This window comes from Heterodontus francisci, chromosome 4 (genome assembly GCF_036365525.1).
Source record: "Heterodontus francisci isolate sHetFra1 chromosome 4, sHetFra1.hap1, whole genome shotgun sequence".
In the NCBI taxonomy this organism is placed as follows: Eukaryota; Metazoa; Chordata; class Chondrichthyes; order Heterodontiformes; family Heterodontidae; genus Heterodontus; species Heterodontus francisci.
In genome coordinates this window covers 42814592-42830080 of record NC_090374.1, presented here as the reverse complement: position 1 = coordinate 42830080, position 15489 = coordinate 42814592, and the positions used below count along the sequence as shown (strand labels likewise).

The following is a 15489-nucleotide window of genomic DNA, read 5'->3' as shown; positions in this document are numbered from 1 at the left end:
TCCACACAAAACATTACTGATGTGGGATGGCATAAACAACTTCCTTCTCAAATCTAGTTTAATTAGCCCATTTAGTATAATATATTGCAAAGCAAAATAAAATAAAAAGTTGCTGACTACTAGTTCACAATATGTTTGGGACATGGGAAAAGTATCCCATTCAGCCCCTTAATCCTGTTCTATTTAATTAGATCATGACAGTTCTCGACCTTAACTCCACTTCCCAGTTCTAAAACTCTGATTTCATTTCTATCTACTCAGTGATTAGGAATCTAATGTTGTTAAAGTGGGCTATTTAAGCATGTTGGGTATGGTCAGAAATAGCAAACACTTAAAAATCAGTATTTATTATATAAAAAAGTTTGAATTCAAGATAATTGCTTTGTAATAAAACATTTGAGCAATTATTTGCAGACTACAGCATAGCAAATAAACACTTGCACTAAAATAGTATTTTATCGTGCTGCAATGTCTCAAAAGAATTACGTTGGTTAACTTTAATTTCTATTAAAACAATAGATTTTCAACAAACCTACAAACGTATATGTAAAAATTCAGTGCCGAATTTGATACAAAAATACTGAAACGTTCAAGTTTTATTTATAAAGAGTTAAAATTGTTCAATTTAAAAAGTTACCTCTGAAGGAAGTTCTGTTATGAAGTTGTGATCGGCTGCAAATGTTCTTTGATTTTGTAATTGCCCAATTGTAGGAGGCAGAGCTTCAATTTCATTAAAACTGCAATCTAATTCTTCTAAACATGAAAGCCTTCAGAAAAACAGAATATAATTTATTGCACATAACCAAGAACATGTATTTACATATTTCTTTCAAAGAACATTTTATATGGGCAAAACTATGGAAAAGATACGTTACTGACAAAGGATTCCTTTAACAAGGATTCCTACAGCAAAATAAAAGGTATGCAAAGTCATGAGTCACCAAGGCCGGGATGTCTGTTTACAATGATCTACTTGCACTACAGATTTTGTTTTTTAACCAATCTGAAATACCTACCCTCCTACTGAGTCTGGTAAACTTATCAGTTGGTTTTCATCCACTTTGAGAGCAGTTAGTTTCTTAAGAGAACCTGCAACAATAGCACTGAATAATTAAATAAGAAATTAAGAAGTACACACATTAGATTCCATAAGAATTTCAGTTCAAAACTGCAGAATGTTTTAATTCAATGGGCTGAAGGGCCTGTTTCTGAACTCTATGAATTTTTTTCAAATTCTATTGACAGCTCCAAGAACAATATTAGCTTGCCAAATTGGGTAGACGGTGGCTTAGTGGTAATGTCACTGAACTAGAAATCCAAAGGCCAAGGCTAATGCCCTGGACATGGGTTCAAATCCTAACACGGCAGCTGGTGGGATTTAAATTTAATTAACAAAACTCAATTAAGAATTGCTGAAAATAGAGCCATGTTGGTTGAAGCTTTTTGTCTTGTACTCATCAGGATAATAAACAAGAATAACCAAATATAAGGGAAAGCAACAACTTATGCTGCATGAGAAGAGAGTGTTGATTGGTTGGCAAGTGAACTCTGATTGGTAGAGACGCTGCCATGGAGAATGCACCAATTTACAGTGACTGACAGTTAACTGCCAAGCTTTGTTTGAAATTTAAACCAGGCAGCTTGACTTTGATTGGTCAAGGCATTGCCCTAAGGAATGAACCAGCGAATGGCTGTCACTTATTTTGTTCAGCTGAAACAGACACAATGTGTGTACATGTTCTTTCTGTCTCCAAAGAACAGGGTCCTATGTATTAATATAATGCCCTATTCCACCAGTCAATACACACATTGGGATTCTTACAGTTCCACACACAAGAATGGCCTTATCGGCAATCGCATAAATAGGGCCCGAACCATTTGCTCACCATGCAAGCTTGATGCTGAAATAGGGCAAATCAAAGACATCCTGCATGACAATGGCTACCCCGATCAGATCATTTCTCGCTGTATACTGCACCAACTTATGAACGGGCCTAAGGCCATCATTTTCGGCCCTGAAAATTGCCCAGTCTACCTCAAATTACCCTGGAAGAATAATGTATCGCAAAAATTTGAGCAACAGGTAAAGCTAGCTGTCAAGCCAAAAAGACACCCTGCCTATCACACACGAGTAATGTGATATATGAATTTCAATGCCAGTGTGATGCTAGATATATAGGCTGTATGTCCCAAAGACTGGCGGATCAAACATGTCCCTTCCACTGTTCGCAATGGACAAGGTACAGGCCGTACCCAACCAGCCCATGCTGGCAAAACTCAAAACAGAATGTCATCATTAGATGTGATTCTGCGATTGGGCAACATTTGCTAAATAATCCGCAGTGCGCTAAGAATTATGCTGACAACCAATTTAAGATTGTCAGTAGGGCTCGCAGTGTGGCGCATTTGCGCGTACTGGAAGCTACATCTATTAATACACAGGGCCCTGTTCTTTGCAAACAGAAAGAACATGTACACACATTGCACCTGTTTCAGCTGAACAAAGTAAGTGACAGCCATTCACTGGTTCATTCCTCCGGGCAATGCCTTGACCAGAGTCAAGCTGCCTGGTTTAAATTTCAAACAATGCTTGGCAGTTAACTGTCAGTCACCGTACACTGGTGCATTCTCCATGGCAACGCCTCTACCAATCAGAGTTCACTTGCCAACCAATCAACACTCTCTTTTCATGCAGTGTAAGTTGTTTTCCCTTACATTGGTTATTCTTGTGTATTGTTCTGATGAGTGCAAGATGAAAAGCTTCACCAACATGTCTCTAGTTTCAGCAATTCTCAAGTTCTGTACTACCAAAATTCAATTTAAAAAAATGTGGAATTGAAAGCTATCAGTAATTACGTTATGAAACTATCATAGATTGTTGTAAAAAACCCATTTGGTTCACGAATGTCATTTAGGGAAGGAAATCTGCTCTCCTTACCTGGTCTGGCCTACATGTGACTCCAGACCCACAGCAATGTGGTTGACTCTTAACTGCCTTCTGAAATGGCCGAGCAAGTCACTCAGTTGTCACGGGCAATTAGGGATGGGTAATAAATCCTGCTTTGCCAGTGATGCCCACATCCCATGAAAGAATAAAAGAGAAACTTATTCCGTTGAACGTAAGAGCAGGAACATGAAAATGCCATTTATTTCATTCGTATTCCGTTGATGGTTTGCTAATGGTCCAGATCTTGCAGTAATAGTGATGACGAGGCTATCAGGGCTTACCATTATTATGGAGCAAATCAGACAGCAACGTCCAGCGTCTGCACATGTGGAGTTAAATGCAGAAATCAGGAAGTTGTCATCCGCTTTGCCTTGCTCCTCCACAAACTTCACTGCACCAGTATCACGCCATAGATTCGGCATTACAACACTTGAAAGGCACTAGGTACCCACTAAACACGCCAGAAAAAAGTAGGGCTTGTAATAGGATCATAGGAAATAGGAGCAGGAGTAGGCCATTCATCCTGTCAAGCCTGCTGCTCCATTCAAACAGGTCATGGCAGTAAGTGAATTTTTAACAGCGTGATAAGTCTTTGTTACTACCAAACATCAATGGCACTGAAAATCAACTTTTATAAGTGTGCAGTCTCATTCCTTCAGATGTGTTATTGTTGGGAGTTAAAAAAAATTTAAAATTAGAATGAACTCTTAGCTCTTTCTCAATCTCATCTATCTTTCCCTTCCTTTATTTTGTTTCCTATACATGAGTTTACATTAAGTATTAAAATATTGAATTAAATATTTCAACTTGCACTTTCTGGTTTAGATTATGTCTCAGTAAGGATTCTTCAATCTGATTGGTTAAAGTGGCATGCTTTTGCTTGCCCTGCGGCACAGTGGCGCAGTGGTTAGCACTGCAGCCTCACAGCTCCAGGGACCCGGGTTCGATTCTGGGTACTGCCTGTGTGGAGTTTGCAAGTTCTCCCTGTGTCTGCGTGGGTTTTCTCCGGGTGCTCCGGTTTCCTCCCACAAGCCAAAAAGACTTGCAGGTTGATAGGTAAATTGGCCATTAAAAATTGTCACTAGTATAGGTAGGTGGTAGGGAAATATAGGGACAGGTGGGGATGTTTGGTAGGAATATGGGATTAGTGTAGGATTAGTATAAATGGGTGGTTGATGGTCGGCACAGACTCGGTGGGCCGAAGGGCCTGTTTCAGTGCTGTATCTCTAATCTAATCTAATCTAATCTCACACACAGCCCAGGTCCCCAGTAGAGGACACTGCGCTACAATGGCTAATTACCCAAGTTGCCACACAAAGGCTTGTTAAAAGTCTGTGGACAGTGAAAAGTATAGTGAATGTTTGCCACTGATAAAATCCCAGCCATTATGCTTAGTCAATGCTTTATTGAGACTGTCTTTTGATAGATCTCTTTCATACTTGCCTCCTGTCCCAAAGCCGAAATTAAGTTACCACTCCCTCCTCAAAGCCCAATAGTCAGGCTCACTTTAATCTTCATTCTTGTAATTTTTCACTTTGCAACCTCTTATTATTAGAGGTACAATGACCAGAATTGGCTTCAATATCACTATGTGGCCTCATTTGTTACTAACAGTTTCTATTCTGGTTATACATACTAAGATTTTACCTGCCGCAAAGTTTTCAGCAATTGGACAGCAATTGGTAATAGCTCCCATACTATTTACAATCTACCTGACCGTGGCTTTTCACCTCGTGAAAGATCAGTCACCCTCTGGTGTGACTATTAAATACTGCCTAGATGGCAAACTCTAACATCAGTCGCCTCCACGTCAAAACTAAACTGACCAGCATTGACATACATGATCTGCAGTTTGCAGATGACTGCAATTTGCAGATGACTGCAATGTTGCTGCCCTTGAACGTTGCCAAAACAAAACTCATCAACCTACACCTGGTCAGCCAAATATTCCACCTCGCATATATGTTGAAGGAGACTTTGGAATAGCACTTCCCATACGTAGGCAGCCACCTCTTTCAAAAGACCACCATTGACAAAGAGATCCAACCCCAGATCAGCTGCACCAGCTCAGCCTTCTACAAACTATGGCAGTGAGTGTTTGACAACAAAGACCTCCGCAAGTCAACAAAAGTCCTAGTGTACAGAGCAGTTGTCGTCACCACACTCCTGTACTGCAGAGAGACCGGGACTGTGCATCAACGACATATAACAGCGCTAGAGAAATTCCATCAGCAACGTCTCCACCGCATCCTCCAGATTCAATGGGAGGGCCGTCAAACAAATGCTAGTGTCCTTCTTGAAGCCAGCTCCACAAGCAGTCAGGCAAAACTCCTGCAAAACCAACTTCAATGGACTGAACACTGTGTCCGGATGGCCGAAAACCATCTCCCCCCGCCAGGTTCTGTTTTCTCAACTCTCAAATGAACAGTGTTCTGGGGAAGACAAAGAAACCACTTCAAAGGCACTCTGAAGCTCTCTCTGAAGTGTGGCAGCATTGACACAAATGACTGGAAGGAGCTTGCTACCAATTGTTCAAAATGACGACAACTTGTCCATCAAGCTACATCATGTTTCAAGTCCAAACTCTTTAATGATGAGGTAGAGTGGCAGCAGAGAAGGAAAGAAAAGGAAGCAAATCCTGCACTCTGGATCCCACTAGCTCGTGGGACATCCTGCCCCACGTGCCCAAAGATCTGCCGTTGAGAATCAGCCTGTTCAGTCACCTGAAGACACACGGCAGAAACTACTGACCTTGAGTAAACGTCATCCTCGAATTGAGGGACAGCCGACGTCTTTTTTCACTTAGCAATCTATTATTAGAGGTACAATGACCAGAATTGGCTGCAATATCACAATGTGGCCTCATGAGTTGCTCACTGTTTTTGTTCTGGCTACACATACTCCAAGATTTTACCTGCCGCAAAGTTTTCAGCAATTGGACAGCAATCACATTTAGGCTTTCAAGTACTCAAGGGATCAATCACTAAGGCTTAAATTCACTTCAAGACTTGAGTAGGTGAAAAACAGTTAAGATAAATCAAAGTATTCAAAGATGAAGTATCCAGTGAAGAAAAAACACTGCCACCATTTTCTCATCTCCAACCCCCAATATTGTAGCTTTTATTATTTCAAGATGTGAGCACTACAGAAAAACACATTGGTTACTATGGAGTTGCACTGGGATTTCCTGGCTTTATGACTCAAGATAGGAGACAGACTAGAATGAATGTAAATATAGATTAGGAGATAATGAGAAAGTCTCAATCTCAACTAGTTTGATTTTACTAACCATTCTAAATATTTTCTCAATTTCTGCCATCTAAGGATTCTTTGCTTTGTAATACTATAATTCGTATTATTTAGATTTTTCAATTTGGGGCTACAAAAAGCTATGGGATAATACCAGATAATATGACCTACTTGCAGATAAAAAGGTAAACAAACAAGCAACTTGGTGTATTTTCATTAACTGGATTTTGCTTTTGCATTTGGTTTTCTTAGCAAATTTACTCCCTTTTTTTTTTAAAGAGATACAGCACTGAAACAGGCCCTTCGGCCCACCGAGTCTGTGCTGACCATCAACCACCCATTTATACTATTCCTACACTAATTCCATATTTCTACCACATCCCCACCTGTCCCTATATTTCCCTACCACGTACCTATACTAGGGGCAATTTATAATGGCCAATTTACCCATCAACCTGCAAGCCTTTGGCATGTGGGAGGAAACCGGAGCACCCGGAGGAAACCCACGCAGACACAGGGAGAACTTGCAAACTCCACACAGGCAGTACCCAGAATTGAACCAGAGTCACTGGAGCCGTGAGGCTGACTTTATTTGGGACAACATATTGGATTTTGTAGGTAAAATATTTCCAGAAGTCTACAAATGTAGGTTCCAATTGTAAAAATGTTATGACTCATAAGCACTAGGGCAAAAAAATTTAAAAATGAGCGCTAGCCAGAATTAATAAAAAGTAAACGTGGGCACTAAACTTTACAACACAAAATAGCCTGAAATAGGTTTTATTAGCTGAAACAATATGGAAGTTACAGCAATGTTTTACCATAATGTATCAGCAAGTACCATAGCTTGAATCTGAAGACGGTTACAATGATGCACTTGTTCCAATTTATTCAATTAGGTTTGCTAAAGAATAAACTATTGTCTTGGGCATCAAAGAGGAGAAAATGACATGTCAAATTCTGAGATATTAAATGCCAAATGAAATTTGCTTGACGTTAAACAGCTGGCATATTACATTTATAAAATGTCATGATCATAAAATTAATAGTCTAGAAATTATCCTACAGCTCTGCCATAAAGAGCAGTTTTCTAAACTTAGTTAGATGTTAGGTGTTTATTAAAAGAGCACAGAAATATTTGAAATCTAGAATAATTTGATATTTGCAACTCAAATTGTTTTCATTCTTTAAATTGTTTTTTCATACATACCCTAGTGGATCACAAATTGAAATACCAATAAAACTATGTCAGACACTGGAAATATTCCAATTAAATTTACATCAAGTACTATTAAGTATTGTTAAAACTATTACTTTCAGATATAGAACACTTCCTTCTTCAAATATTCAAACATGCATTATACACTTAAAAGTAACAAACCAATGGAATCAGGGAGCTGTTGGAGCACATTGCTAGACAGCAACAAGTCCTGGAGGTTCTCACAACCCGATATGGCATCATCAACTATTTCCACATTGTTTTTGGAAACATCTAAGTAGGTCAACTGCTTTAATTTGCCAATAAACTGAAAGAAGAAAAAAAATTAGCATTGAAATTTAATGTTCAGTCGCACATATACCATTGCAAGAAAATACAGATTAAAGGCTCCTTTGAAGGCTGAAGTGCTAAGGTTGAGTAGCTGAGACAAATACAGCAGGGAGGCCCCAGGTTCAAACAGCAGATTGTACTGAACAAGCTGAATCCAGCCAGGGCAATGGTACAGGACTAAAACTAGCCTCGAAGTTCCTTGTTTAGGAAAGGGGATTTAAAAAGAGCAGACCTTGCTGAAACTGTACATATATGGGCATCAGATATGATCATGGTCAATTGTAATTGTCCCAAATTGTACAGCTTACTTACATTCACCATCCAGGCTCACATATGAATAATGAGCTCTTGCGCATATAGTGGAGGGAAGACCACCATAGCAAGGAACCAATGCCTTTAGGAAAGGAGTGCAGAAAAATGGATTTTAAAAAAACAGCCAAAATTTTAAATTTACCAAAAATCTGATGTTTCTGTCGGCATGGTCAGGTAAAAGACAAAGACCTTTGACAAACACAGCTGATCAAAATTCAACTGCTGCTGAATCAAGATTGTCCCTTTAGCGACAATAGACATTCTTGAGAAAAGAAAAATTCAAACACAGCTGATGAATGCGAATGGGTTCCAGTCTGGACTTCTTTGGTAGAGTAGGGGTCCAGGTGTAGTATCATGAAAAAAGTTAAGAAAACCTGCGATGTACCAGATTCTCCACCCACTTTTGGTTAACATTAGAACCCAAATAAGTATAAAACTCTCCCAGTTGCTACAACAAAGATAAACATTTCTTAATATTACTTGCTTTAAATATAAACAGACATATACTTTAGAAAAATGGTCTCCCTTGTGCCACATCTTTAAAAAAAAACTTGAAACACATCAAATAGATATGTCTAACTGCTGGTGCAAGTTAAACTTGAGAGAGTGTTGAAGCTAAAAGAATATCTATAAATGAGCAAAGATTGCTGAACAACCTGTAGGAATAGGAAAGATTTGCAGAGTTTTATTACAAATGCTGCATCTCCTACAGCTTGTAAGTAGTATGAAAGTTATTTTTGCCACATTAATATACTTGATATCTGAAACAATTTTATGACTTGAGTTTGCCACAACATCTGTGATACTCTTCTGAAACATGTTGAGAAGATGCAGCTATCAAAAAGAGAAGCTTGGTTTTCTGAAGATGTCAAATTTTCCTCCTTAGGCTCACTAACAATGGTATTTAAACCTCTCACTGAAAGCTAAATGGTCTAATGCAATGGTAGATCATATTGGAACACAAAAAGACCACAATTTTGACCGCTTCAGTAAACACACACCTAGCCTACAACGTGCAACTTCCAGAGACAAATGATTCAAGTTAAATCAGTGCCCTATGACATTGCAACATGAATATAGTATGCTTGCATTTAGATGCTTTTACAGGGATGCAGCCATTTTAACCTACAAGGGATGGCAGCATAGTGGTAATGTTACTGGAGAAGTAATCCAGAGGACCAGACTGATGCACCGGAGACATGAGTTCAAATCCCACCACGGCAGGTGGAGGAAATTAAAATTCAATTAATTAATAAAGCTGGAATAAAATGCTAGTCTCACTAATAATGATCTTGAAACTAACGGATTGCCGTAAAAAGCCATCTGGTTCACTAATGTTCTTCAGGGAAGAAAATCTACTGACCTTACCCAGTCTGGCCTACACGTGACTCCAGACCCACAGCAATGTGGCTGACTCTTAACTGCCCTCTGAAATGGCCGAGCAAGCCACTCAGTTGTAGATGGCTCACCACCACCTACTCAAGGGCAATTAGGGATAGGCAACAAAAACTGGCCTTGCCAGCGATGCTCACATCCTAAGAGTGAATAAAAAATATGGACAAGGTCACTAGCTTTCCCACGTACCTGTGTAGTTTTCCCACACTACACCTCCTCCGTCCCCTAAAATCTGCCACTGACGGTGAAGACAAGAGCCACTGAAGTTACTTTGTGAGCAACACATACTCTGCATCCTTTATAACAATGTGAAACGGGTGCTTGTGAAATTACCAACAGAATAACTAGGGGAAGCTGCATTCACCTTGTACATGCAAATTGGTCATATGACACATAGGTGACTAATTTTAATTTTAAAGATATGAAAGTAGAAATGAGAATTATGGATCTGTTTTCCAGTACAATGGTTTTATTTCCAAAACCCACTTGACACCACACATTCATCTTTACTCACTGCCGGCCACAATTAGCAGAGTGTTTAAGCACTTATTCTTCAGTAAAGATCCAATGCTTGTGGTTAAAGCCAAAGTTATAATGGGCTGCCAATTTAGCTTCGCCTGATTACATTTATATCATGCTCATGTTTTTATTATGGTTAAATGGATACAAATTAGTGCAACATCAATTAGTTCTATAGCACAGCACATACCCCAGGAAGCACTGCAAGTCTATTGCCATCCATCCAAAACTCTTTTAGTCCAGTCAGCTGTTCTAATACTTCAGGCTAAAAGGGAAACAGCAAATCAAGAGAGACATTTTCACAAAATACACATATAAACACACATAAAAAATGTTTTTCTTAAACTAAGTTAGTGCTTTAACTTTCAAAAACATTTGATCATAGATGGCAACTAATTCTGCCTACTTGGAAACGACATCTCCAGTTGAAAAAAAGGTTAGAAAGCATGAAGCAGCAATTTAAATTGAGATTTGTTTTTGCAACCAATTAACATAAAACAGGTTATGTACATTAACAAAAATGTAATTTGGTCTGAATGCTTTTAAAATAAAAAAATACAAATCTGCACATACTTCATGAGAAACCTACAGAGATTTTCAATGGACCAGAAAGGTGGCCACAGCAATTACCTTGGCCAAAAGTTTAGTTATAAAAGCACAGTGTTGCCAATCTGCTCAGCTTTGTAAATCCTGTTCACGCTGCCTTTTTTGAGTAAACTCATATTTTTAACTGCTCGTTTGAAAAGAAAAAATGCAAAAATTGATTTTTCTTGGTAACCCTTTCTACAATTTGAATAGGCTGAATTTTACATCGCCCCAGTGGGTCGGATGGTGGTGTGGGGGCGCGTGAAATTGAGCTGGAGGCTCTGGGAGGTCTACTCGCACCGCTCCCGCCTCCAGTCATCTTTACGGCAGTCAGGCAGGGGGCCCACCTGAGGCCAATCAAGGCCCTTAAGTGGCCACTTAACAGCCACACAAGGGCCCTCACCTGCCTCCATGGGTAGTTTACCCATGGCAAGCAGTCATGCTGGGGACATGAAAGGCTGCCCAGCGATAGCCGCCGGTCTTTCCGTGCCCTGGGGGCAGGGGAGCATGGCAGTCGGGCACAGGGTGACCGATTGAGGGCAGCCCCCACCTCCCAACCCACCCCCGGGACACAAGACGCACCCCCTCCCCGCAAACGACCACTCCAGCCTCACCAAGGAAGGACCGATCTCCCTGGTGAGGCATGCCCAACTTACCTTCCCTCATGGATCCATCTGGTCGGCTGGGCTGCAGACCCAGCAGTGGCCACCGCTCCCGCTGATTGGCCAGCAGCTCACTGAGGGGAGACTTCCTCCCTCAAGCGGGTGAAAGTCCCGCCTCGGGACAATTAAAGCCAGAGGACCCGTAAAATGTGGGACGGATCCCTGGGCGAGGCTAAGGTAAAATCCAGCCCAATGTATCATACTATGATGATTTCAGAAACATCTCAAAGTACCAAAAACCATCAGCCAACTGCTTTACAAATAACAAAAGTGAACTACTTACCACTTCTGTGAATTCATTACTTCCCAAATCTAATCTCTCTAACTGGGTGAGTCTGCTCATGGTTCTATAAAGATCAAGGATCAATAAGTAAGATACAGAAAAACAAGGCAGTGGACATGAAAAAAATTACTGAGCACACAGATTCAGCTTCAGGTTATTTAGATTCCAAAGCTGCTATTTATTAAAATAAAAGCAAAATACTGCAGATACTGGAAATCTAAATCAGAGTCTGATGAAGGGTCACTGACCTAAAACGTTAACTCTGCTTCTCTCTCCACAGATGCTGCCAGACCTGCTGAGTATTTCCAGCATTTCTTGTTTTTATTACTGCTATTTAATAAGTTTTCTATTCTGGGATAGTTAATTTTACCATTATAAGCATGTACCAATGTTATTTTAAATACAACTGCTTCAAAACTGATATGTTAGGTCAGTAGGAAATTCAGTACTACATGGTTTTTAAGTACAGTGATTCTAAATGAAATAGAGTTGCTTTGATCAAATCAATCATCCTACGGAATGTTAGTAATCAAACAGTATCGATTGCTTGAAAAAAATACTTTGAATAGATGTCCATTCCGAATCCCAAACCATACTTACTTAATAGCTTCACTTCTCATTCATTTACTATGTGACCAGGTTACTCTGACATTGCTAGCAGTTTGTAATTTAAACAGATGGCAATCGTCAAAGTTTTAAAGTGTCCTCATAGAGTGCATTTTTTAAGGGTCATGCAAGAACAGCAGGAATGCAAATCCTTTCACGCACCATGGCAAAACATACTGATATTCCACTATCCAGATGGTCATGATGATAAAATCTGAACATGTAGAATTTTAAGTTGTTCACTAAAAAAATGTTTTCAAACAAAGTCATCCAATTGGCATAAAATAGGCATTACAGGAAAATTTTGTTGGCAGCTAGGTTAAACTTCAAAATACTTCAAAATGGACTCATAATGGCTGATTAACCAACTGCAATGAGCCAGAATACTGTCAAAATAATTGAGAGGCTAACAGTGTTCACTATTAATTATGCATCTATCAGACAGCAACTTGAGGTCACGGCAGATGTGTAGTTAAACATGAAAATCTGGAAGCCGCTGTTGAGAAGCGCTGCTCTGCTGTTAGCATCCCGAAATTGGCATCTCACTGTCTGCCTCACTATTCAAATGCATTGAGTGGCATGAAATTTCTGTACTTGTACAGCAGATACAAACTAAACACATCACAAAGGCTTGTCCATTTCATTCCAAGTACCCCTTTTAAACAGTGTGAAAAGTCTGAATTACTGCCAAACAGCCATTCTGGCACTGAACTTATTAATGTGGTGTCTCATTCCTTCGGCTTTTAATTGCAGTTCGAGATTTATTTTTATTATTTTGTTCTTTGGTAACTGGAGCATTGACAGGTAGAGTGAAGCAGTAATAAAACAGAATGAAGGAATTTTGGGTCAGAATGTATTGCAGCCAACGAAAGAATGGTACCTCCCCTTCATTTGGCCTTGCCCATGTCCTTTTCTTTTTTTTATTAATATAAATTATTGCACTACAGGTTGCTGTAAATATGCATTTGGACCGGTTTGTTTTTTTAAATAAACCCTTTGGTTTTATTTATTTCTCTCTCAATAAAGTCTTCCTTTTCCTCTTTGTTTCCGTTTTATTACCTGATTGGATATTTAATTCAATATTCTACTCTGTGCTGTTCAATCCTTAATTCTTCAAACTGATTGGTTAAGGAGATTAACAGTTGCTAACAGTGTTCACACAGGTCCCAGATACCTATTTACAGCAACTTTCAGTGTAAAGTCTTGTAGAAATTAGAGGCAAGGCCAAATCGAATGAAAGGCAGATGCCATCTATTCACTGGCTACAGTAAATTTTGGCCCAATAATATTATTTCATGGTGTTTCACTCTCCTTCACAATGCTCCAGCGCCCCAAGAGCAAAAATAATTTATCTTTAACTTTCAGAAACTCTAAATCCAGCTGCACCTTACTAGTTGAAACCAGTGTTTTTTTTTTAAACTTGTTTGAAAATCAGATCTTGCAAAATCGCGAGAGGTTGACAAAAGATGATGAATCGGAAAAGGGAAGCTGGCTGTTTATTGGCAGAGGAGCAAAGTGACCTTCAGAACATAACCATCAAAACCTCTCAGCTGTGCAGTCAAAGTTTGAACTTATACACTGCCTATGTTTAATCCAAACAGTGCAGATGCCCTAGAGTCTTACTATATATAGGTTGTGTAACAACTGTACAGCACACCTGCTATCTCAATTGTATTCAGGACTGGGCCAAACATGAAACAATGCAATCTCATTCACATACTTTTTTTTCAAACTGAGTAACAAAGATCTTCATTTAAAAAGGTTAATGCAACTGAATGCTTTTCATCCTGAGCTCTGAACAGGAGTAATTTACTGCGTTTAACACCTGGGGTTATACAACTCAATCCATACAAATATAGTTCAGTCAGCAAAACCCTTCCTCCCAGCACACCAAAGATGATGCGCAACATAATGAACCAAAATTTTACCAGTGTATAAAATAAGACAGTACAAAAAAACAATGCCCAAATTACGGTGATCTAAGGTGCCTGTGTTGCCACTGTGAGGGAAGTACTGTAGTAATATCAAACACCATCGGGATGGTATTCTGAAGTTCATGAAACTGAACCTTTTGTCTATAAAACAGCTTTATGTTATTCCGAGCTTGTTTCTTGTACAATGCTTAAAAGTTGCTAATTATTAATTAAGATACTAGGCATTGTCCTAATAATGTATCACGTCATTATGATCTACGGCAAAAGAAATCAATAAACTATTCAAGAGTTGAAATGTTAACAGAGCCTGTGGATTTAAATGAATTAAATGATTTGAACTCAGGTTCCGTTCAAGTGGAACCTGTTTGTTCAACTGCAAAATATTTACTCGATGTCTAACTGGGCTACTTGCGACAAATGCATCATACTGTTCTTGTACATATGGCAACGAGCACTTGTTTCCAGTGTTTAAACACATCATCTAGGGGATTAGCAGTTCCTGCAATCCTTTTATGGTTGAGTGTGTGAAAAGACAGGCTTGCTCTGTCAACTCTAGTGCATTTTCTGTGGCTTTGCTGTCAAACATTCATACTGATACAAAAATCACCCCGTGATATAGAAAACATCAGTGTGTTCAATTTAAAAGACGCAGCTGTTGGTCAATCGTATGGATCAAGCTCTCTCTGGACATGTCTACTGTCACCAGTGTTCAGAACCATTAACAACAAACCTATAGAGATCATAAAATAGGATCCATTTCTGCTCCTTTTACAGAGATTGTCACATCAACTCTGATGTCATTAACGTTACTAACAGTAAAACAATTCACTAGCTTCAGGAATCTCCCAATGATGTTCACTGGTGCATTCACAGCTTTGTATTAAACCACACTCTGGTTTCTATTTTTGTAATCACCCTTTGTGAGAAGAAACCAAAGAAAGCAGTTTAATATACCCATTACATTTCCAGATATGTACACTAGAAATTCATAATCTGGGGTACTTGAGACAGTGCTTTCCAAGGGAGTAGGAAAAAATTTATACATTAATGGTGGAGTGTGGTGCAGGGAATCAGAAAGGAGGGCAAGCCTTCTTCATTTTTATATGTTTCGCAAAAGTGCAGATACCTGGAACGAGGAACACCAGATAGGTCTTGGAAAATAAAGACAAACTACTGCAAATGCCACAAATCTGAAAGGTACACAGAAAATGCTTTTCATTGGGGAGATCAAACACAGATTGTCTAAGTGCTTAGCTGAACAGCTCCATTCAGTCCGCAAAGCATTACCTTAAGCTTCCAGTTGTTTACCATTTTAATTGTCCGTCCAATCCGATTCTGACCTTGGCCTCCAACACTATCCCAAAGCAGCGCAACGAAGCTTCAGGAACAGCACCTCATCTTTTGATTAGATGCTTTACAACCTTTGAACTCAACATTGAGTTCAACAA

The 15489-nt window shown here is 39.3% G+C and overlaps 1 protein-coding gene across 3 annotated transcripts in view; it reads right to left on the bottom strand.

Annotated features, from left to right (window-relative positions):
• erbin (erbb2 interacting protein) overlaps positions 1-15489 on the bottom strand; it is a 287800-nt gene that overhangs the window by 86982 nt on the left and 185329 nt on the right. For all 3 annotated transcript variants that reach the window (XM_068029426.1, XM_068029428.1, XM_068029427.1), the window contains exons 7-11: positions 11502-11565; positions 10162-10236; positions 7578-7722; positions 1017-1089; positions 638-767 (exon numbers count right to left, since the gene is read on the bottom strand). In XM_068029426.1, the coding sequence (XP_067885527.1) occupies positions 638-767; positions 1017-1089; positions 7578-7722; positions 10162-10236; positions 11502-11565 (487 nt within the window). The remainder of the gene's footprint in view (positions 1-637; positions 768-1016; positions 1090-7577; positions 7723-10161; positions 10237-11501; positions 11566-15489) is intronic.